This window comes from Protopterus annectens, chromosome 1.part0, assembly GCF_019279795.1.
Source record: "Protopterus annectens isolate FY-2018-M chromosome 1.part0, PAN1.0, whole genome shotgun sequence".
NCBI classification, from domain to species: Eukaryota; Metazoa; Chordata; order Ceratodontiformes; family Protopteridae; genus Protopterus; species Protopterus annectens.
This window is the reverse complement of record NC_056725.1, coordinates 1433216962-1433242338: the sequence shown is the minus strand read 5'-3', so window position 1 is coordinate 1433242338 and position 25377 is coordinate 1433216962. Positions and strand designations below refer to the sequence as shown.

Here is a 25377-nt window from a genome sequence, read left to right as displayed (position 1 = left end):
CGGCCAGCTCCTGTAATTCAGCTACCGAAGACTTCACAAAGCTAAGTACCCCGTTGGGGATTCTTTCTTGCCTCAGCCGATGTCAGATAAAGTTAATAATTGTTTAACTTGTGGGAAACAAATACCTCATAAGGATTTCCACTCTTACTGCCTCCCCTGCCTAGGCCCAGACCACGACGTCTCGGCCTGTTCAGCCTGTGCTTCCTTCAACCGACACACTCTTAGACGTCGGGCGGAGTTTGCAGAGGAATTTTTTGGGGCTAGTTTTTCATATAAGATGCCGTCGGAGACTCCGACTTCTCATTTAGTTAAGAAACGAAAGGACAAGGACTGACACACGCGAGCCATGGTTTTGACTGAAACCACGGCCAGGCCTACCGCAAGTGTCTGGGTCTCGGCTGAAACAGAGTCCTTGGTACTTCCAATTGCCGAAACCGCTCAACCGACTACCTCGGTCCCGGAGGCCCCGGCTGAGTCTGTTATTGAATTTCCAACAGAAACTGGTGTCCTGGAACCTTCCGACACCATTCCTTTAGACAAATCTACACCAGCACGTGGTGCAGCCAGGCCTCCTGCATCCATGTCCATTAAGGCATTTTCCAGGGCTAAAGCTGCTAAACTCTCAAAAGCTTTGCCTCTCAAGGTTATCCCTCAGGGACCCTCTACTGGTTCACAGATTCTAAGCTTAGCAGAGGATCTTATCTCTTTAATTAGGGGCTCTCAACCTCATCCGGACAGGGGCTCTCAACCTCCTCCAGACAAAAGGCCCAGGGTTGAGCCCTCTGATCCCCACTCCTCAGATGAGGCTTCTGATGGCTCTACTCTCTCGGACCACCAGGAGGAGGCTTTTTCGGCCTACGAGGATTCTGATGCAGAGGAATCTATTCCCTCAGCCTCCCCTCCTGAAGAGTTTTCCTTTGGGGAGACACTACACACCATGAGAGAGCATTTCCAATAGCAGGGCCAGGAATTCTCTGATTCCAGGAAAAGATTAAGGACCTTTTTACATTTGCCTCAGCATAGACCTTTGGCTATTCCTCCTGTTTTAAATGTCATTGATGATGTGTACTCTGAGTCTAGCTCAACCCCTGATTCTCTCCCTCCGGCTCTTGTCAAACCCGATAGGTACTACAGGGTCCCGGACTCACATCTTCACCTTTACAAGGCCCACTCTGCTGATCCAGAAACTATTTCCCAGGGCCCTAAAGGGGTTGCAGCTGCCACTGCTAAAAATCATCTCCCCTCTGAAAGGGAGTCCAGAGCTTTAGAGAGATGGGGTAAAAAAGTGTATACTTCTGTTACTCTTTCTATGAGGGCATTAAATTGTCAGTTTCATATGATACAGTACCAAGAGTATTTGTTTGATGAATTGCATAAAAAACTGTCTTCACCTGACCCCCTAGACCGCAAGTCACTTCAGGATCTGGTACATAACTCACAACAGGTTAGCAACCATTTCTTGCAATGTGGTTATGATGCATTGGAATCTTCATGTAGGTCAGCTATGACTGGCGCAGTCATACGTAGGCATGCTTGGCTGAAGGAACAATCTCTGCCAGACCATGTTAAAGCAAAGCTGCTGGATGCCCTTCTGGAAAAGCAAAAGTTATTTGGCTCCACAAGTTATTTGGCTCCACGGCTCAGGAGGTCCTAAAGAAATTTGAAGAAAAGGCAAAATCCGTACAAACAGTCAAAGATTTTCTCCAAGTACAACCACCAAGATTCAGCAGGAATTGGCCTTCCAAGAATTGGTCCTTTCCAGACACAGAGAGGTTTCAGAGAGGCAAGAACTGGCGTGCCAGAGGTAGAGGGCAAGCTAGGGGCTCCTACAGAGGACGTCAATGGCAGCCTCCCAACCAGAGAGGTAATGCAGGACCTTCAACTGCTGCACAAGGACAGGCTCAATGACTTTACTTTGACACCGCCAACCAGGGCTCAATTGGAAGCACCTTTGGGCAGAAAGCTTTCTTTATTCTCAGAAAATTGGCACAGTATTACAAGGGACAAATGGACACTACAAATAATAGACAAAGGATACAGGTTCCATTTCCACACATTACCAAAAAGAAAGGGCATGCCAGACCTGCCACTGAATCAAAGGGCAGAGGCTTTGAAACAAATTTCCAGCTTAATGCAAATGAAAGCTATAGAAAAGGTTCCTCTCTTAGAACAAGGCCAAGGATTTTATTCCAGACTATTCCTTGTTCCAAGAAAAGAAAAACAATGGAGGCCTATTCTCGACTTGTCCGCACTGAATACATATCTCATTGTGCCAAAGTTCCAAATGCTGACTCTACAGCAGCTCCTTCCCATGCTGGGCAAGGGGTCTTGGCTGGTAACTCTAGACCTCAAGGAGGCATACCTGCATGTCCCTATCAGACAAAGTTACAGAAGACACCTCAGATTTCTTGCAGGGTCAGAGCATTATCAATTCCCAGCATTGCCCTTTGGCTTATCTACTGCGCCCAGAGTATTCACGAAATGCCTGGCATCAGTAATTGCACACTGCAGACTTCAGGGGATTCAAATATACCCATATCTGGACTGCCTTATACAAGCAGACAGCCCACAAACTTTGGTAAAACACTTGAATTATGCCATCCACCTACTTCAGGCCTTGGGATATACATATACTTTCACAAATCAAGACTTGTTCCATCCCAAAGAATAACCTTTCTGGGTGCAGATCTAGATACAACCACCCAAATGGCCTTCCTCACAGAAGAAAAACAAAATCAACTACCAGATTACTTCAAAAATCTGACAAGACAAACCCAGCTGACTGCAAGGAAAATCCTGCAGGCCCTGGGTTACATGGCTTCTTGCATCCTTCTGATTCCGCAAGCAAGACTACATATGCGGAAACTGCAATGGTACCTAAGGAGTTTATGGACTCAGCACAGTCACAGCCTGGAAACTTTGATGCCACTCATTCCATGCCTTCAAAAGGAATTTCTGTGGTGGGCTCAAGCAAGCCAGTCAAACAGGGGTCTGCCTTTCAGCAAACCAATAGCCAGCCAAACCATTACAACAGACGCTTCAGACCACGGATGGGGAGTGCACATGGAGGACAGATGCATTCAAGATCTATGGTCACAAAAAGAGCTACGCATGCACATAAACCAAAAGGAAATGCTGGCAGTGATACATGCAGTCGAAGCCTTCAAACCCTTTCTGCATCATGGCCATCTGCTAATAAGGACAGACAACACCACGGTTATGTGGTACATAAACAAGCAAGGAGGCACCCATTCCTATCCTCTTTGCAGGCTGGCAATGAATCTATGAGAACTTTCCTTGAAGCTCAATCTACAGCTACAATCCCAGTTTGTGCCAGGGAAAGACAATATACTGGCGGACAGCTTAAGCAGAAATATCATGGATGCACACAAATGGATGCTGCACCCAGACATCTTTCTACAGATAACACAATCATGGGGGAGGCCGGACTTAGATCTTTTTGCCTCCCCCCACAATCATCAACTGAAGAAATTCTGCTCAAGGACATACCACCCTCAAGCGTGGAAAGTGGACGCCCTCTCTTTCAGCTGGAGAACTCTAACAGTGTATGCATTTCCACCTCTCCCATTAATGACCAAGGTTTTACTGAAGATCAGGACAGAGCAGCCAAAAGTGATTCTGATAGCCCCGGACTGGCCAAGACAGCACTGGTACCCACTGTTAAAGAGCCTGTCACGCACGTAACCATGGCCTCTTCCTCTATGGCCACTTATACTGACACAGCACAATTACAAAACTCTGCATTCCAACCTGAAAACCTTGCAACTAACAGCCTGGAAAATACCTTGACTCCTCCTCAGGACAAGCTATCCCAGAGAGTGAAAGATATTATTATGGAAGCTCGCCGGCCTTCCACAAGAAAGGCATATTCAGCAAAATGGAAAAGATTTCACATTTGGAGCACCACAAAGGGCCTAGATGCGACAGTGATGAACATGGCACATATCCTGGAATACTTGGCAGAAATGTTCCACAATGGTCTGTCTTACTCTTCCATTAAAATTCATGCTTCAGCAATTTCAGCAGAGTACAGTACTGATCCACCTGTCTTCTCTCATCCTCTCCTAAGACAGTTTCTAAGAGGAATCAAAAACATCAATCCTCCAAGGAAACCACCTCTACCTACTTGGGACCTTAACTTCGTGTTGGAAAAACTAACACTGCCTCCCTTTGAACCAGCAGCATCTGCAGAACTACAGTTCCTGTCTTGGAAGACTGCCTTCCTTCTGGCCATAACCTCAGCAAGAAGAGTATCTGAGTTACAGGCCCTCATGGCAGTACAGCCATTTCTTATTTTTCATCAAGACAGAGTCTCATTGAGAACCAATCCTTCATTTATGCCAAAGGTGGTATCTAGGGTCTCATTAAACCAAGCTATTCACCTGCCTACCTTCTTTCCAAATCCACAAAACAAAGGGGAAAAGCTTCTGCACACCCTGGACATACACAGTTGCGCAACTACTTGGACAGGGCTAAAGGTTACAGAAGAACTGACCAGCTGTTGGTCGCATATGCTGCTGGTACACAAGGAAAAGCAATTTCCAAACAGACAATTTCAAAATGGATAGGGAATTGCATTCGTTTTTGTTACTCCTTTCATGGAAAAACTGTGCCAGCTAACATTAGACCTCATTCCACGAGAGCCACAGCCACCTCCACAGCCTTCTTAAGAGGGGTGGCTACCAAGGACATTTTAGAAGCTGCTACATGGAGCTCCGTGCATACATTTGCCAAGCATTACAGTTTACCTTTATATTCCAGATCCAGAGCAGGCTTTGCTATGGCAGTCCTGCAGGGCATTTTAGCTGCACCATCCTTTACATAGTTCCTCCACCCCCAGATTGGCTATGGTATTCTACCCATATGTGATAACTGCAGATGCATCCTTGAAGGACATAGTACAGTTTTGTACCTACCATAAATGTAGATGTCCGATAGGTATGCATCTGCAGTCAGGTTTACCCTCCCTCCTTCCCCTCTGTGGTATTTCTTGGGTACTTACCCCTCTTATAGCTAGCTGGGGTGATCTATTATGGTGTATTTGTTTTTATATTATTGTGCATGTTTGGATTTTTAAATGCATCTCTCCAAATTTAGCCTTCCTTAGAGGGCACCTGGCATCTGGGGCAAGAAAAACTGAGGAAGATGGTGTCGGCTGATGCTTTTATACCCCAGGCGCTCTGACGTCGGGGAAAGTGCGACATCAGCCGACGCCGGACCCAGACTTTGGAATCCGACTGACCGAAGGGCTGCCTGAGGCAGGACAACCCATATGTGATGACTGCAGATGCATACCTATCGGACATCTACATTTATGGTAGGTACAAAACTGTACTTTTCGGCTGAAACCACGCCTAGGCCTACTGCGAGTGTCTCGGTCTCTGCTGAAACCGAGTCCTTGGTACTTCCGACCGTGGAAACGGTACAACCGACAGCCTCGGCCCCGGAGGCTTCTTCTGAGTCTGTTATGGATTTACCCTCGGAAACCGGTGTTCAGGAAACTACCGACACCATTCCCTTAGACAAGACTACCCCAGCACGTGGAGCAGCCAGGCCTCCTGCATCCATGTCCATTAAAGCATTCACTAGGGCTAAAGCTGCTAAGCAACAAAAAACTCTGCCTCCCAAGACTATTTCTCAGGGATCCACTACAGGTTCACAGATACTAAGTTTGGCTGAGGACCTTATTTTTTTAATCAGGGGTTCCCAGCCTCATCTGGACAGGGGCTCTCAACCCCCTCTAGACAAAAGGCCCAGGGTTGAGTCCGCTGATCCTCAGTCCTCTGATGAGGCCTCTGATGGCTCTGCTCTATCAGATTACCAGGAGGAGGCCTTCATGGCCTACGAGGATTCTGATGCAGAGGAATCCATTCCCTCTGTCTCCCCTCCTGAAGAGCTGTCCTTTGGGGAGACCCTTCACTCCATGAGAGAGCATTTCCAGTGGCAGGGCCAGGAATTCTCCGATTCCAGGAAGAGATTAAGGACTTTTCTTCATTTACCTCAGCATAGACCTTTGGCCATTCCTCCTGTTTTAAGTGTCATTGATGATGTGTATTCTGAGTCTAGCACTACCCCTGACACTCTTCCTCCGGCTCCTGTTAAACCTGATAGGTACTACAGGGTTCCGGACTCGCATCATTTTCTTTACAAGGCCCCCTCTGCTGACCCAGAAACTATTTCCCAGGGTCCTAAAGGGGTTGCAGCTGCCACTACTAAAAATCCACTCCCCTCTGAAAGGGAGTCCAGGGCTTTAGAGAGATGGGGTAAAAAAGTGTGTACTTCTTCCACTCTGTCTATGAAGGCTTTAAATTGTCAATTTCATATGATACAGTACCAAGAGTATTTGTTGGATGAATTGCAGAAAAATCTGTCTTCTCCTGAACCCCTAGACCGTAAGTCACTTCAGGATCTGGTACATAATTCACAACAGGTTAGCAACCATTTCTTGCAGTGTGGTTATGATGCATTGGAAGCTTCATGTACGTCAGCAATGACAGGTGCAGTCATACGTAGACATGCTTGGCTAAAGGAACAATCTCTGCCAGATCATTGTTAAGGCTAAGCTTCTGGATGCTCCACTGGAAAAGCAAAAGTTATTTGGCTCCACTGCTCAGGAGGTCTTAAAGAAATTTGAGGAAAAGGCTAAAGCTGTACAAACGGTCAAAGATTTCCTCCAGGTACAACCACCAAGATTCAGCAGAAATTGGCCTTCTAAGAATTGCTCCTTTCCAGAAGAGAGATATCAAAGAGGCAAGAACAGGCGTGCCAGAGGTAGAGGGCAAGCTAGAGGCTCCTACAGAGGACGTCAATGGCAGCCTCCTAACCAGAGAGGTAGTGCAGGACCAACAACTGCTGCACAGGGACAGACTCAATGACTTCACCTTGATCCCGCCAACCAGGGCTCAATTAGAAGCACCTTTGGGTGGAAAATTGTCTTTATTCACAAGAAATTGGCACACTATTACAAGGGACAAATGGACACTGCAAATAATAGACAAAGGATACAGGTTCCATTTCCACACATTACCAAAAAGGAAAGGAATGCCAAACCTGCCACCAAATCAAAGGGCAGTGGCTTTAAAACAAATTGCCAACCTATTGCAAATGAAAGCTATAGAAAAGGTTCCTCTCGCAGAACAAGGCCAAGGATTTTATTCCAGACTATTCCTTGTCCCAAGAAAAGAAAAACAATGGAGGCCTATTCTCGATTTGTCCGCACTCAATACTTATCTCATTGTGCCAAAATTCAAAATGCTGACCCTACAGAAACTCCTTCCCATGCTGGGCAAGGGGTCTTGGCTGGTAACTTTAGACCTCAAGGAGGCATACCTGCATGGTTGCAGAAGACACCTCAGATTTCTTGCAGGTTCAGAGCATTATCAATTCTCAGCATTGCCCTTTGGCTTATCTACTGCGCCCAGAGTATTCACGAAATGCCTGGCATCAGTAATTGCACACTGCAGACTTCAGGGGATTCAGATATACCCGTATCTGGACGACTGCCTTATACAAGCGGACAGCCAACAAACTTTAGAAAAACATTTGAATTATGCCATCCGCCTTCTGCAGGCCTTGGGATACACAGTCAACATTCACAAGTCAAGACTTGTGCCATCCCAAAGAATAACTTTTCTGGGTGCGGAACTAGATACAACCACCCAAATGGCTTTTCTCACAGAAGAAAAACAAAGACAACTACCGGATTACTTCAAAAATCTCACAAAACAAACTCAGATGACTGCAAGGAAAATCCTGCAGGCCCTGGGTTACATGGCATCGTGCATTCTTCTGATTCCACAAGCAAGGCGGCATATGAGAAAACTACAATGGTACCTAAGGAGTTTATGGTCTCAGCACAATCACAGCCTAGAAACTTTGATACCACTCATTCCATGCCTTCAAAAGGAATTCCTGTGGTGGGCCCAAGCAAGCCAGTCAAACAGGGGTCTGCCTTTCAGCAAACCAGTAACCAGCCAAACCATTACCTCGGACGCTTCAGACCATGGTTGGGGAGCACACATGGAGGACAGATGCATCCAAGGACTATGGTCTCAGAAAGAATTGCGCATGCACATAAACCAAAAGGAAATGCTGGCAGTGATACATGCAATCAAGGCCTTCAAGCACTTTCTACATCAAGGCCACCTGCTAATAAGGACAGACAATACCACAGTTATGTGGTACATAAACAAGCAAGGAGGTACCCATTCCTACCCTCTTTGCAGACTAGCAATGAATCTTTGGGAGCTTTCCCTAAAACTCAAGATAGAGCTGCAATCCCAGTTTGTGCCAGGAAAAGACAACATACTGGCGGACAGTCTAAGCAGAAATACCATGGATCCACATGAATGGATGCTACACCCAGACATCTTCCTTCAGATAACACATTCTTGGGGAAGGCCGGACATAGATCTTTTTGCCTCCCACCACAATCATCAGCTGAAGAAATTTTGTTCAAGGACATACCACACCCACAAGCATGGAAAGTGGACGCCCTCTCTTTCAGCTGGAATACTCTAACAGTGTATACATTTCCACGTCTTCCACTAATGACCAGGGTCTTACTGAAAATCAGGACAGAGCAGCCAAAAGTGATTCTAATAGCCCCGGACTGGCCAAGGCAGCACTGGTACCCACTCTTACGAAGCCGGTCACACACGAAACCGTGGCCTCTACCACAATGGTCACTCCTTCTGACACAGCACAAAAATTCAAAACTCTGCACTCCAGCCTGAAAACCTTGCAGCTGACAGCCTGGAGAATACCTTGACTCCTCACCAGGAAAAGCTATCCAAGAGAGTGAAGGATATCATCATGGAAGCTCGCAGACCTTCCACGAGAAAGGCATATTCAGCAAAATGGAAAAGATTCCACACTTGGAGCACCGCAAAGGGCCTAGATGCCACAGTGATGAGCATGGCACATATCCTGGAATACTTGGCAGAAATGCTCCACAATGGCCTTTCTTACTCTTCCATAAAAATTCATGCTTCAGCAATTTCAGCAGAATACAATACTGATCCACCTGTCTTCTCTCATGCTCTCCTAAGACAGTTTCTAAGAGGATTTAAAAACATCAATCCTCCAAGAAAACCCACCAGTACCTACATGGGACCTTAACTTCATGTTGGAAAAGTTGACTCTACCTCCCTTTGAACCAGCAGCAGCTTCAGAGTTACAGTTCCTGTCTTGGAAGACTGCCTTCCTTTTGGCCATAACTTCAGCAAGAAGAGTATCTGAATTGCAGGCACTCATGGCAGTACAACCATTTCTTATTTTTCATCAGGACGGAGTCTCCTTGAGAACCAATCCTTCATTTATGCCAAAGGTGGTATCCAGTGTCTCATTGAACCAAGCTATTCACCTGCCTACCTTCTTTCCAGATCCGCAAAACAAGGGAGAAAAACTTCTGCATACCCTGGACATTCATAGACAGTTACGCTACTACTTGGAAAGAACTAAGTCTTTCAGAAAAACTGACCAGCTGTTGGTAGCATATGCTGCAAGGCAAAGCAATTTCCAAACAGACAATTTCAAAATGGATAGGAAATTGCATTCGATTCTGCTACTCTTATCATGGAAAAACTGTGCCAGCTAACATCAGGCCTCATTCCACCAGAGCCACAGCCACCTCCACAGCCTTTTTAAGAGGGGTGGCTACCAAGGACATTTTAGAAGCTGCTACATGGAGCTCCGTGCATACATTTTCCAAGCATTACAATTTGCCCTTATATTCCAGATCCAGAGCAGGCTTTGCTACGGCAGTCCTGCAGGGCATTTTAGCTACACCATCATTTTCTTAGATCCTACCACCCCAGCTTGGCTATGGTATTCTACCCATATGTAAGGACTGCAGATGCATCCTTGAAGGACATAGTACAGTTTTGTACCTACCATAAATGTAGATGTCCGATAGGTATGCATCTGCAGTCAGGTTTACCCTCCCTCCTTCCCCTCTGTGGTATTTCTTGGGTACTTATCCCTCTTATAGCTAGCTGGGGTTATCTATTATGGTGTATTTGTTTTATATTACTGTGCATGTTTTGAATATTTTGCATTTCTCCAAATTTAGCCTTCCTTAGAGGGCACCTGGCATCTGGGGCAAGAAAAACTGAGGAAGATGGCGTCGGCTGACTCTTTTATACCCCAGGCGCTCTGACGTCGGGGAAAGGGTGACATCAGCCGACGCCGGACCCAGACTTTGGAATCCGACTGACCGAAGGGCTGCCTGAGGCAGGACAACCCATATGTAAGGACTGCAGATGCATACCTATCGGACATCTGCATTTATGGTAGGTACAAAACTGTACTTTCAGAAGCCAGTCTTCATTCTTTGAGCTGTAGTTGATTTATCTCTTATGTAGTGTGCTAAAAATCTGACATCCTCTGCGTTTGGTAGACTGGTATTATGCAGCTGTGTGTCCATTGTTTCTGTGATGGCACTGCCTTATTTGTTACTATAAATTTATTTATCAGAAATGGATTACAGGTGGCTAGCTCAGTACATTTCTTCCATAGTAACTTTAAGTTGAATGAACGTCTGTTATTTATGACTGACTGAAAGAAGAAAAATAATGTAGAAGTCCCAACTGGACTGTTGTGGCATATTAGAGATGATGGTTTAGATTGTAGTTTAAATTATCAAAATATAGGTCACTTTCCTTGGTAGCTTCCACACCAGCTATGCTTTTCCAGGCTTATTTGTAAGGAAGTTGTAATGGCTTTGTATGTCTGCCTGATTTGAGACAGTTTAATAATTTTAAACATTGTGAAAGTTACTAATTTGCATTTTGTTTTCCTCTTGCATGTTGTAATTTGTTAATCATATTCTCATTTTTGCAGATTTTACGTGCTGGAGCTAATCAAAGACCTCTCACGCCAAGCCAAGGACAGCAAGGACAGCAGCAAGCAGAGTCACTGGCAGCAGCAGCAAATTCTGGCCTAGCTTTTAGTCAAGGACTTGCTGCAGGACTTCCAGGTAGCTATTTGCACAACTTACAGTATTGCTTTTCTAAGTAATTTTTTTGGGATTAATTGCCCTTAATTGAAAATGGTGAACCAAGTGCTTTGCAGTGAACTGTTGATGTGCTTCCTTCCATACAGTAGTACATGCGCTAACCTGCTTATATCTCCTCTTATGCCATCACATCATCAGTGCCACTGGGCAGCACGTGCTGGCTGATTATGTAATGACTGGTGAAGGGTGTATGTGTGTCACAATATCATAATTTAAAGATGCCAAATGGGATTTCATGGCACCCTGTTATTTTAAGGTGTTTTAGTATTTTCTGGGAAGTAAACTGTTGAAAGGTAAGGAGCTGTCATGGTTTTTATAAAGGGGGTGGACACACACACACACACACACACACACACACACACACACACACACACACACACACACGCAGTCCCCTAATATTTTCTGCCCCGCTTAAACGCATTTCTTATGTATTCCCTTAGAATTTACTGATTAGCTTCTCCCACATGCCTGCAAGCTTCTCCCACAAATTTTTTTTTACAAATCTACTTTATTACCTTTCTCTATTTCTAAATCACTTCAAGATAAAGCTTTTAGGCTTTTCTGACATCCCTAGGTGGCTGGAACACAATCTTTAGCCATCAAGCTGTTGACATCTGCTTTGAAGGCCAGCTGCCAGAAGGGTCAGAAGATATTAATTAAAGATCAAGCCCCCCCCATATAACTCAAACATGCAAGGACCCTGCAGTGATATTAATAAAAGAAAGGCATGTGACCAACTGCTATTTTTTGCACTTTACCTCATTACACAGACCATACCTCTCAACCTCTTAACACAATAAATTTGGGACAAAGACAGAAAATAAAAGGTGACAAATGCCCACAAATGGAGAGAAATTTTAAATATTGCTCCTGTAAAGTTATAAAGCTGCTAGAATAACAGGTTTTGCATTAGAATACATTTTTCTGAAGGATATGAAGTCTGGATCTCAAATGTCTGTCATTATTTAGTGACTTCAGTCTGCAATCATTTCCCCAAGAAGTACAAATTTATGAGGAACAGGACAAAAGGTTAGACACAAATCTAGGCATCTGCAGTATCTGGGCAGTTGAAAGGTATGATGCACATAGTTACTCAGCTATGGCCAGTAGCCAAGAGCAATGACTTGTTAAAAAAAAAAAAAACTCTCTGATGTAAAGGAAATAAAAATAAGCAAGCAATCCATAGCTGACCAGCAATTCCATGAGTCCTAGCAGGAAAAGCAGGATGTTTCATATTGCAGTTCCTTTCAAAAAGCAATTGTTTAAAAAAGTCACTTTGTGAGTTCATTGCCACAGCCAACAAAATCTAAAAACTGAACAAAATGCATGATTAAGTTTCATGGCCATTGTTTGTCTTTTTAATCAATTTTGTTTATTAAGAAAGTAAATGAGCTCTTCATCTACAGCCCATGGCCAGAAGTGAAGAAATAAAATACCATCTGTGTATTTTTCATTCCCTTCTGTTTTGGTGGTAGTTTATAGAGATGAATCACCACAGGAAAAGGTCCAGTGGATTTGCATAGCTGTTTGTTAACTGAATAAGTAAATTAATTTTATCAGCCCCATTAACAGGATGGGTCCAAAAATACAGATGAAGTATTTCCAGATCAATTTCATCAGATTTCCAGAGTATTCCAGACTAGCCTCATGACTTTTCCCAAAAATTACCAAGACAATATGCGTTATACTTCTGCTTTATACCTCCCTTTCATGACCAAGCAAGTGCTGACTTCCTTGCTGTCGTGACATATAGGATATAAAATCATAAGTACAGACTCCATTGCTCTTCTTCTTGCAGTCACGGCTCCAATCTGCAGTCATGTGGTTCTGCCAGTGTACCTGATCTGACATGACAGGTGAGGGGTCAAGCGCTGAAAAATTATAATTTAAAGAAGCTGTACAGAAATTCATGGACTGCTGATACTTTAAGTGTAAGAGAGCAGCTATTCCCCAGCAAATATTAGACAGTTGAAAGGTATGCTGTCAGCAGTCCCTGATTTTGCTTTTAATTTTGTCATCTGGTTTTGTGTTCTTCATTATGATAGGGTCTGTGATCTGGCCAACAGATCTGGCTTGGCCACATTCTCCAGACTTAAATTCGACTCTCGAGCTCCTCCCTCTTACCTATAATGCACGGCATCTACCCAAGCACCTCAGATTTCGTTTGCCGCTTCATCGTCTGGAAATGGATCTGTGTGTTCTCGAGATGTGGTCACTTTAATTAGATTTTTCATCAGTAGTATTTTTATTATCTTTTCTTTGGTTCTGAAAGTGACATCATCTCTCTTTCTAGTTATTTTTTTCTTGTATGCTTGTGTGTATGCGAGTGCGTTTCTCTAAATCCTTATTTCTTTCTAGCCTTTTTTTTTCCTTTTGTTAATTTAAAAAAAAAAGTTTGAAATTAGAACTATCACCAACTGTAAATACCTAGTTAGTTACAGGTAGTTTGTTATAGCTCTTAGCTTCCCCTTTGCTTAGAGTATCTGTTGGTTTTTTGGCAGGCTTTGAGGCCAGTTCTGATATTGTCATGTCTGACAACCCTCTCCGGGGTGCATTTTTTGTGGGCATAAAATCCCCAATCAAGATGCCCACAAGGAGTAAGTGTATTGTTTAGGTCTAGATCACCTCAAAGCTGATTGTGTGGTGTGTGTTTCTTTCAGTCCACGAAGACTCATGGATAGGCATAATAAATTGCTCTTAAGGGGTCTTCTTCCGTCTTTGTCTCCTGAGGCTCAGACTCCTTCCTTGGCTTCAGCTTCTTCTTCCTCATTTAAAGAAGCAAAAAAAAGGCGTCTCTCTCTCTCTGCCTCCCTGAGAGATCCTCTGGAACCGAAGTCCAAGACTAAAAAAAACTTTTGATCTGACGCATTGACTCCCCGATGGAGTCATTAACTGTAGACATTGACTTCGATAAGGGAGAAGGATCTCCCCAATCCCCACCTGAAGACGTCTCCTTCAGAGACATTCTGGAAATCTTGAAGCCGAAAGGTGGGTCGTGTGCCCAACCTCCTCTTGTTGCTCTTGGAGGCATTCCAGGCAGACTCATATGCATCCTGGGCCCCCCCCCCCCCCTGGTGGATGACCTTGTTGACTTGGTTTCCCACCTGGCATGGAAGGAACCAGACACCATCTAACCCATTCCCAAGTGCCCCGATAGGTTCATAATTCCACCAGTCAACAGAAAACATTGGTGTAAGGGTCCTGTAGTTGATGCCATTGTGGTGACGGCAGCCACTAAAAAAGAGCTTGCAGAGGAGACTGCTAATGTCCATCCACCTAACAAGGAGTCTAGAGCATTGAACAGAATTGGAAAGCATGTTTATCCCTTAGCCACTTTTGTGCTGCAGTTAAATTACCTATCTCAGTTTTACCTGGCTGCTGCAGAAATCTGACCAAGGAGCTTTCAGTTGCGTGCTCTCTGGGTACATGCCCGTGGAGTAATTCAATAAACTTTCTCCCAAGCTGACCACTGTATCATCCATTGCCAGTTCCTCGATGAGGTTAATTTCCCATACAGCTGAAGGTACCTTATCCCTAAGGAGGCATAGCTGGATGAGGCTATGTGATTTCGTGGAGCCCTTTAAGGCGTACTTTGTTCATGCCCTTTTCGATGGCTCTTCACAATTTGGGCCATTGGTTAGAGATACTCTCACCTGCAATGAAAAGAACGGGAAGACCCTTTCTGCTGTAGGAATTGAATTCTCAGTGCCTCAGAGGTCTTTTTCCAGGAACCAGTGTGGAGGCAAGAAAGTGGTTTTGTAAATCCCAAGAGCCATTCCAAGACCGGCATGGGGTACCCTCCTCTAGAGGTAGAGGAGGAGGGTTTACTGGTAGGCACCGCCGTAGAAGCAAAGTAGGCCCACAAAACCAGGCTTCATAAGTACCTTCTCTGACAAACCCTATCAGCACTTATGAAATACTGGCCAATTGTCTATCTCTTGAGGCAGTCGCTGGTCAACTCGCTTTGCACTTAGAAGACTGGACCCACTTGACTCAAAATTCCTAGGTGCTAAGCATAATATCCAGAGGCTACTACATCCCCTTTTCCTCCTCCCTCCAAACACCAACAGGAAACTTACCGATGTGCCACCCAGTCAGAGGGAGGAGGCAGCACAGGAAATTCAAGAACTGCTGCAAAAAGTCATCCAAGAGGTCTCAGCAGAACAAAGAGGATTCAGAACCTACTTCTTTTTGGAGTCAAAAAAGACAAGGGACTCAATACCCATTCAGGATCTTAGCAAATTGAATTGTTATGTAAAGATGTCAAGGTTCAGAATGGTTACAGTCCAGTCCATTCTGTCACTGTTGCACAAGGATGATTGGATGCGCTCAGTAGATCACAAGGATGCATATTATTACATCAAAATAGGTGCTGCAGGAGATAGCTGCACTTTTGGCTGGGAACCAGTCACTTTCAGTTTAGGGCACTGCCCTTTGGACTCAACACACCCTCCCGGGTGTTCTCCAAATGCATGGCAGTCATAGCAGCTCACATGAGACTTGCAGGATTCCAGGTGTTTCCATACTTAGATGATTGGCTCCTTACTGCCCCCATGAGGCATCAGCTTATCCAAGCCAGAGGTTACTTACTCCAACTTTCACACTCCCTGTGCATCACTATAAACCTAAGCAAATCCAGTCTGACTCATGTGCAGAACCTTAAATTCATAGGAACCCAGCTGAACTTGAGATCAAATAGCTTCTCTTCCTTTGCTCTGCATAACAACACTGAGGAATCAAGTCTGGGAATTGTTATCCCACCAGTGCCTGCCCTCCACCCCACCCTCCATCCCCGCATAGCTAGTCTTACAAGTCCTAGGATCCATGTCAGCAGCAATTTGTTTAGTTCCTTTAGCAAAGTTCTTCATGTGAATTCTTCAGTGGACATTGGCAGTACAGTGGTCCATTCTCTACCGGCCGCCATCCATTCCCATCAGCGTGACACCAATTTGCAGGTGTCACTTCAGGTGGTGGATTCAGTTGGACAATCTCCTTCCAGGCAGGCCCTGCTTAACCCCCTTCCAGTAGCCACAGTGACCTTGGATGCTTTCCAGTTTTGGTGGGTTGGGAGGTTTACAATGGGAAGATGGTCCAAGGCACGTGGTCCCCCATTTGAAACCAGGTTTTGCATATCAGTGTCCTACAGCTGAGAGCAGTTCTTCTAATGTTGCAAGCCTTTTAAGACACTCTCCCCTTGGAGACTCTTGCAGTTCACATCGACATGTCTGTAGTCTGGTACATCAACAGTCAAGGAGAAACCCATTCATACCCCTTGTGCGGGGAGGCCATGAGTGTGTGGGAATGGGTAATCTCTTCGGACCGCTTTCTGGTTGCAATGCACATCCAGGGGAATGCCAGTAAGTTGGAGGACAGACTCAGCAGATCAATACTTATTCCGCACAAGTGGTCCCTCAATCAGTCATTGGCGAGCATGATCTTCAGTTGCTGGGGTCAACCTTGCTGCAACCTTTTTGCCTCTTTTCTCAACAACAAATGCTGCAAGTTCTTGGCTCTGATTCCCCCCTCTCCAGCGGAGTCCCAGAGGGATACTCTGGTGCATGATTGGACCCTAGTCTCCTTTATGCTTATCCCCTTTATCCACTTACCCCAAAGTTTCTTCAGAAGGCAAGCCGGCTGAAGAGCTCAGTAATCCTCATTGCCCCTTTCTGGCCTCATCAGGTTTGGTTCCCCTTCCTTTGGTTTCATCTCGAATATCCCCTGTGGAAACTGGAGCCAAGACAGGACATCTTTTCTCACCTGTGAGGAATGCAGCACCCGAATCTTCATGCCATCAGGTTGACCACTTGGTTTCTCCACTTCCAACCATAGTGAGACAGTCCAGGCTTGCTTCTGCGGTCCGTAACATAATTGTAGCCTCGCAAAAGGTTTCAACTAAGAAAGTTTACACTGGCAAGTGGAAAATGTTCACTGTTTGGGCTACAGATAGAAATACTGATCCGATGTTCATCGTGTTACACTGCTGCAGTCATTACATGTGGGTTATCCTGCCGTCAGGCAGGTTCCCCAGTCGGCCTGAGTTCCAAAGTCTTGGTCCGGCATCAGTTGCTGTCGCCTCCTCCCTGACGTCAGTGCGCCAGGGGTATATAAGATGCAGCCGACGCCATTTTCTTCAGTCTTTCTTGCCGCGCGGTGCCTGAAGCAGAAGCAGTTCGCAAGTGCCAGTCGGCCGACTCCTGAGATTTTCATTCCGAATCCGGAACCAAAGTCTTCTACAAAGCTAAGTACCCTGTTGGGGAAACTTTTTCTTGCCTCAGACCGATGTCAGTAAAAGTTAATAACTGTATTTCTTGTGGGAAGCAAATACTTCATAAGGATTTCCACTCCTATTGTATTCCATGCCTAGGCCCAGACCACAACGTCACTGGTGGTCAGTTTTGTGCTAGGTTTAACAAGCGCACTATTAAACGGTTTGATTTTGCCCGACATTATTTTGGTAGAAAATTCAGTTACACCATGCCGTCTGAACTTCCGACGACCGGATTACATAAAAAGCGCAAAGACAAGGACAGGCATCCGAGGCCCAAAACTGATGACAAGGCCTCTTCTAGGCTGGTCGCCGGTTCTCCGGTTTTCAGCGAAGCGCCTACAACAGCCCCTGATGACCGCATCCACAGAACCACAGACTGCCTCCGACGTGGAGCTGGCTGGGCCTTCAGACGCTGTATGTTTTCAGCCTACCGAAACTAACCCTTCTGAGGGAACCGAAGTAGCTGAGCAAGCCACAGCTTCAAAGGGTGTCTTCAGACCTACCCAGTTAACCATTAAATCCTCTGCTAAGTGCAAGGCCCCATTAAAAACAAAGAAACAGATACAGCATTCTCCAGGACAGGCTTCCATGCCTAAGAAACAAATGCTCAAAATGGCCGAAGACCTAATCACCCTGATCAGGGGGTCCCTTCCCCCTCCTGATAAAAGGCCCAGACAGGATGCAGATTATGAATATTCCGACCAGGTATCCATTTCTTCAGATTCATCCTCAGACCTAGGATATTCCTTACCCCCTTATGAGGATTTGGATGCTGAGGAATCTATTCCGTCAGCCTCTCCACCTGAGGACTACTCCTTTGGGGAGACCTTACATACCATGAGGGAGCATTTCCATTGGGAAGGCCAGGATTACTCAGACTCCAAGGAAAGGCTCAGAGACTTCCTTTTGTTGCCTCAACACAGACCACTTGCTATTCCACCAGTGTTAGATATTGTGGATGATGTGTACACTGAATCCAGCTTAAACCCTGACTCCTTACCTCCAGCCCCAGTTAAACCTGATAGATATTGGAGAGTCCCTGACTCTCTCAAATTTCTGTATAAAAGCCCTGTTGCTGACCCTGAAACTATTTCTCAGGGACCCAAAGGGATTAAGGCCTCATCAGCAAAAAACCCAGTTCCCTCAGACAGAGATTCCAGAGCATTAGACAGATGGGGAAAGTAAGTATATACGTCTGCAACTTTAGCAATGAGAGCCTTAAATTGCCAGTTTCATATGCTAAAATATCAGCAATTTTTGATGTCTCAGTTGAAAGAAAAGATGCTTCCAGATTCAGATCCTCCTAATTTTAAAGAAATGCAGGATTTATTGCATGCAGCTGAACAAGTGGGAAAACATACTTTGCAATGTGGGTTTGATTCCTTAGAGGCCTCCTGTAGAGCAGCAGTTACAGGCTCTGTCATTAGAAGGCATGCTTGGTTAAAGGAACATACGTTACCAGATCATGTTAAGGCAAAGTTATTGGACTCACCTTTGCAGCGGGATGTGTTGTTTGGAGTTAAGGCAGAGGAGGTATTAAAGAAGATGGAGGATAAGGCAAAATCCATGCAAACGGTGAAGGATTTCTTACAGGTTCAGCCTCCTCGTTTTAGCAGAAATTGGCCAACAAAGAATTGGTCCTTTCCAATCACAGACAGACCTCAGAGGCAGATACAGACATCCAAGAGGTAGAGGTCAAGCACAAGTTCCTTACAGGCCTTGACAATGGGGTACACCAGGCCAGAAGGAAGGGGAAGACAGGCCACAACCTTATAAAAAGCAGCCTCAATGACTTCCCACTACAGCTGCCAAACAGTTCTCTCTTGGCAGCCCCCTTAGGAGGAAAACTGGCACTTTTCTATCACAGTTGGCGTTGCATCACCAAAGACAAATGGGTTCTCAACATTGTATCTCAAGGTTACAGGTTCCAATTTCACACTTTGCCAAGGTTAAGATGAATGCCAAATCTGCCACCAAATCAATGGGCAGAGGCTCAAAAACAAATTACAGCACTCATGAACATGAGAGCTATTCAAAAGGTACCACCACAGGAGCAAGGACAAGGATTTTATTCAAGACTCTTTCTGGTTCCCAGAAAGGACAAAGCCTGGAGACTCATTCTGGATCATTCTTCTCTAAACACTTACCTGGATGTTCCGAAATTCAAAATGTTGACACTTCAGCAGCTTATTCCCATGCTGGGCAAGAAAGCTTGGCTCGTGACTTTGGACCTCAAGGAGGCATACCTGCATGTCCCTGTCGGACAAAACTGCAGAAGATACCTCCGATTTCTAGCTGGATCAATGCACTATCAATTCTCTGCACTGCCCTTTGGCTTATCTACTGCGCCCAGTGTCTTCACAAAGTGCCTGGCACCAGTAATTGCATTTTGCATATAAAAGGAAATTCAAATTTATCCATACCTGGACGACGGCCTGATTCAAGCAGAGAGCAAGGACATTCTTCTAAAGCATCTGGCGTTCGTAAAAACGTTAAGTTGCCTGGGGTACACAGTAAACGAAATAAAATCAAAACTAGTGCCCTCACAACAGATAATATTCCTGGGTGCCAGCTTGAACACAACGGCCCAGATGGCTTATCTCACACCAGACAAGCAAGGACAACTGACTCAATACTTTCAATTGATGGCAACAAAGATCCAACTCCCTGCAAGAAAAATTCTGCAGGCCTTTGGCTACATGGCATCTTGCATACTACTAATTCCATATGCCAGACTGCATACGAGGAAACTACAATGGGTACCTAAAGAGTGTATGGTCTCAACACTGTCAAAGTTTGGAAACAGTTATACCACTAATTCCTTGCCTTCAACAGGAGTTTCGATGGTGGGCTCAAGCTTGTCACCTCAACAAGGGACAGCCTTTTACTCAACCCACAGCCAGGCAAACGCTGACAACAGATGCATCGGATAACGCCTGGGGAGCACACATGGCAGGAAAATGTATTCAGGGCGAGTGGCCCACAGAGCAAAGGCATCTTCACATCAATCAAAAAGAGATGCTAGCTGTACAAAATGCACTTACAGCCTTCAAGGACCTGCTGCATCCAGGACAACTACTACTACTAAAGACAAACAACACCACAGTTATGTGGTACATAAACAAGCAAGGGGGCATGCATTCCTTCCACCTCTGCAGACAAGCCATGACCTTGTGGAATACAGCTGTAGACTTCTAAGTTCATCGGCAAGCACAATTCCTGCCAGGAAAGAAAAACACACTGGCAGACTACCTAAGCAGAAACATCATAGATCCCCACGAACGGGAATTAAATCCACAAGTATTCAGAATGATAACACAAAAATGGTGGAGCCTGGGCATAGATCTGTTTGCATCCCCAATGAAGTGCCAGCTACAGAAATTCTTCACAAGGAGTTAACATCCACAAGCATGGAAAGTGGATGCCCTCTCATTCAGCTGGAAAAACCTACAAGTATACGCTTTCCCTCCTTTACCTCTCCTTCCAAAGGTACTCATAAAAGCCAGGCAAAAAGAGCCAAAGATGATTCTGATTGCTCCAGACTGGCCACGCCAGCACTGGTACCCAATCTTAAAGAACTTAGCACAAGAACCACCCTGGAATTTGCCTCAAATCCCACATTTGCTGACACAGCACAACAATCGGATACTTCACAGCCAGCTAAAGACCTTAAACCTAGTTGCATGGAAAATTCCTTAGTCAAGCAAGCAATGCCTCTTTCCAAAGCTGTTATGGATGTCATTCTGGAGGCCAGAAGGCCTAGCACCAGGAAAGCCTACTCGGATAAATGGAAGAGATTCCGTGCCTGGAACCAGACGCACAGCCTTGACCCTCTTGTCCCAAACATTCCTCAGATACTACAATATTTAACTGAGATGCTGGACAAAGGCATCTCTTTCTCATCAATCAAGATCCACGCCTCAGCCATTTCTGCTCATTACAACACGGATCCACCAATGTTTTTCTAATCCTTTGCTCAAACAGTACCTCAGAGGGGCTAAAAACATAAGACCGCCCCGTAGAGCACCTACCCCAACTTGGGACCTCAACTTTGTTTTGGAAAAATTAACTTTACCTCCTTTTGAGCCAGCTAACATAGCAGAATTAAAATACATATCTTGGAAAACTGCTCTGCTACTGGCAATAACATCAGCACAAAGAGTTTCAGAATTACAGGCACTAATGGCAGTGGAACCTTTCCTCATTTTCCACCAGGACAGGGTGTCTTTAAGAACTAACCCTATGTTTATGCCAAAGGTGGTATCAAGTGTGGCTCTAAACCAAACTATTAATTTGCCAACTTTCTATCCAAAACCACAGAACAAGGGGGAGAAACTACTACATTTTTTGGACATTCACAGGCAGTTACGATTCTGCTTGGACAAAAACCAAAGCTTTCAGAAAATCTGAGCAATTATTGGTAGCATATGCTGCAGGAGCACAGGGCAAAGCCATTTCCAAACAGACCGTTTCAAAATGGATAGGACATTGCATACGTTTCTGCTATTCTCACCATGGGAAACCTTTACCTAGCAGCATTAGATCTCACTCCACCAGGGCAACAGCCACTTCAACTGCCTACCTCAGAGGAGTACCTACCAAGGATATTTTGGAAGCAGCAACATGGAGTTCTGTGCATACCGTCACCAAGCATTACCATTTGCCTTTATATTCCAAATCCAGAGCTGGCTTTGCCACTGCTGTGCTGCAGGGCCTTATAGCCACCCCTAATGCCTTATAGAACCAGCCTTCCTACCTCATCTTTGGGATTCCACCCAAGTGTAATGACTGCAGCAGTGTAACATGATGAACATAGTACAGTTTTGTACCTACCATAAATGTAGATGTTCGAGTGTAAACACTGCTGCAGTCCAGGTTACTCTCCCTCCTTCCCCTCTTACTTGCTGGTACGTACCTATGCATTCTACCCTTTACTACCTATGGGGTGTATTTGCTGGTAACTGAAAGATGTTTGCTTTTCTTATGTATGTTATACTAGCAGTTTGAATTGCCTACCTATTTGGGGGCACCTGGCATCTGGGGCAAGAAAAACTGAAGAAAATAGCGTTGGCTGCATCTTATATACCCCTGACACACTGACGTCAGGGAGGAGGCGACGGCAACCGATGCCGGACCAAGACTTTGGAACTCAGGCCGACTGGGGAACCGCCTGCCGGCAGGATAACCCAAATGTAATGACTGCAGCAGTGTTTACACTCGAACATCTACATTTATGGTAGGTACAAAACTGTACTTTCTCAGCACTAGTGTTGGGTATTTTGCTTTTTCTTAATTCCCTTTTTAAGGAAAGAGCTAGCTTCTCTACCAGCAAGCTTCAATCAGCTGCAGTTTCTAATTTTCACACTGCTAGCCAGTCTCGTTCCCTGTCCACCTTTAGATTATGCAAATATTTTATGAAAAGTGTTTTTGTTTTTTTTTTTTTTTGCTGAGACCCTCCACCCTCCACCCCCCCACCCCATTAAGGATCTCTCCTCACCTTGGGGACCTCACTGTCGTGCTGCAGGGTTTGACTCTAGGGCCCTTTGAACCAGCTGCCAGTTGTGACATAAAATTTTTGTCATGGAAGAAAATCCTTTGTGGCCATTACTTCTGCGAAGAGAATTTCTGAACTACAGGCTTTGTCTTCCAAACCTCCTTACATAATCTTTCATAAGGACAGGGTTTCTCTACATATCAGTCCCTCCTATATACCTAAAGGAGCCACAGAAAACAATATCAGCCAGTCCATTCAATTACCAGTGTTTTTTCAAAATTTTCTAATAAAGGGGAGTGTGTTCTACCTCGTCTTGATGTCCATAGGCACTTATGTTTCTGCCTGCATAGAACTAGGCAACACAGGAAGTCAGGCCAACTGTTTGCAGCTTTCTCTGCTAACAAATTAGGCCAAGTGGTTTCCAGGATCACTGTAGCAAAATGGATAACTGGTTGTATCCCTTTCATTTATTCACAAAAGGGCCTAGAACTACCTCGACCTCCTAGGGCACATTCCACCAGGGCTATGGCTACTACTTCAGCCTTCTCATCTAGAACCTCCATCGATGATGATTGTGCAGAAGCGACATGTTCAAACAGTCACACCCTTGTGGCACACTATAACTTGGATATCATCTTGAGTAGCAGGGCTTCCTTTGGCTCCATCATGCTCCAGCATACCCTTCCATGCGGCCCACCCAGGAATCGTGTATCTGGGGACTCTGACCATATTGTGAGGAGGAATGAAGAAAACGGGTTAGAAAGTTATGTCTTACCATAACTTGGCATCTGTGTTTGTTTCTCCTCACTTTCCCACCCAGCCATCTCCCACCCCAATCTTCTAGAGGATTATGGAACTTGACTGGACGTTTGGGTCCCTTGTCTGAGCCTCATCTGCCGTTCTTCTTTGCTGTCTTGGTTATGGATGTATGGAATCAGCAAACTCAATCTGATGTGAGTGGGTAGGTGTAGTACATTATGGGTAAGAGGAAGGAGCTCAAGAGTCTGATCCCAAGTCTGGAGAATGTGGCCGAGCTGGAACCTGAGACCCTTTTGTGAGGAGGAATGAAGATAGACAACACAGATGCCAAGTTATGGTAAGATATTACTTTCTATTTTCCTTGTCAGATGTTTGACTTTTCTTGTAAATCACTGAGGGTTATAGTTTGGTTTGGTACTGTCTGTCTCCAGAAAACATAGTACTGGGTAAATGGAAAATGTGTTATGCTTCTGCCTCAGCACCAGCCAACATTGGCATCTTTTCTTTCTCTTTGCAGAAAACAGCAGTGGTGAGCTAGTGTAGGACAACCAGGAACGTGTGATAATAAATAATTTTTTTCTGATTTTTATGGATGTTGCACCAATGTTGGCAAGCCTCTTCTGACCTCCTTTCTGATTGGCTGTGACAACCATATAGTGAAAACCAATGAAGGTACCTCCTCTGGAAAACTGGACGAGGGGATACACTTTTAAGATTTGTATATAAACAACCTTGTTTTGTTTCTACTTTTTCTCCTGCTCATCATCTAAGTATCGAGATCAGAATATCTTTTGTAAGATTCCACCATTTTTTAAGCTGACACTTAGCAGCATTCTCTAATTTAACATGGTCTTAGCCAGACACAGGAGGACACTAAACCAGATTAGGATACACTAAATGAGAAAGCATAGTTGAACCTCCTCGGTACCAGAGAACAGATGTCCACTGCAGTGTTTCTTTGTTTTCCAAACCTTAGAGGAAGCTTTGAAGTGTAGCTTTTTACAGCCAAAGTCTTGACAAACATCTCTTGAAAACTGAGCTCACAGGATTGAGGAGTGTTCCAAGTATTTGTGTAATGACCTGGAATGGGATACTGCAGTCATTTCTATGGATGCTGTCCTCGGATCAACATTGGGTGCAAAACTTTGTATGCTACATCTGAGAGTCAGTGCAGAGTTGCTCTTAAAATGAGTGCTCAGACACAGGTGTTTGAGAACTTACTACCCATGTAACGTACAACCTATCCACTCAAAAAGATTTAAGTAAGCATTTCTGGGGGGCGGGGCAGAACCTATAACAACTCCTTGTTCACGCAATAGTTGGCAAAGAAAAAGCTCCCGATTAAAATGCATGTCTGTCTTGCCTAAACAGCCACCCCTTGTAGAGTGCCTGGCATTGTCCACAATAAAACACAAGTTTTACTTAGGTTTGAACAGTCAGAACCCATCCATCTGGTCTTCAGTTACATGTAGGGAAGTAGCTCATTTTGCTCTGTAATGTTAATTAGAGCATTAGATAGATTTAGCAAAATGACAAGCTCTTCTATAACCTGGACCCTCAGAATTTTTTGAGCACCTTTATTAAATAAAACGTAAGCATGCGCATGCATTAATAGAAAATGAAATTTTAACATTTGCTGTACTCATGCATTATACATACATGTTTTGTTTTATTTTTAACAGTTCAAGCCAACATTACATACATTTACCAATTCCTACCTTCTCTTAAACCTCATTCCTCCTCCTGAGCATTAATCTTCATGTATTGTGCCTGCAGATTTTATTTATTTCTATGTAATTTGTTCCTTCCCTTTAATAA

The 25377-nt window shown here is 44.7% G+C and overlaps 1 protein-coding gene across 7 annotated transcripts in view; it reads left to right on the top strand.

Annotated features, from left to right (window-relative positions):
- The window catches only part of PUM2 (pumilio RNA binding family member 2), a 4949642-nt gene that overhangs the window by 2177818 nt on the left and 2746447 nt on the right, over positions 1-25377 (top strand). For all 7 annotated transcript variants that reach the window (XM_044067594.1, XM_044067585.1, XM_044067551.1 and 4 more), the window contains exon 11: positions 10864-10999. In XM_044067594.1, the coding sequence (XP_043923529.1) occupies positions 10864-10999 (136 nt within the window). The remainder of the gene's footprint in view (positions 1-10863; positions 11000-25377) is intronic.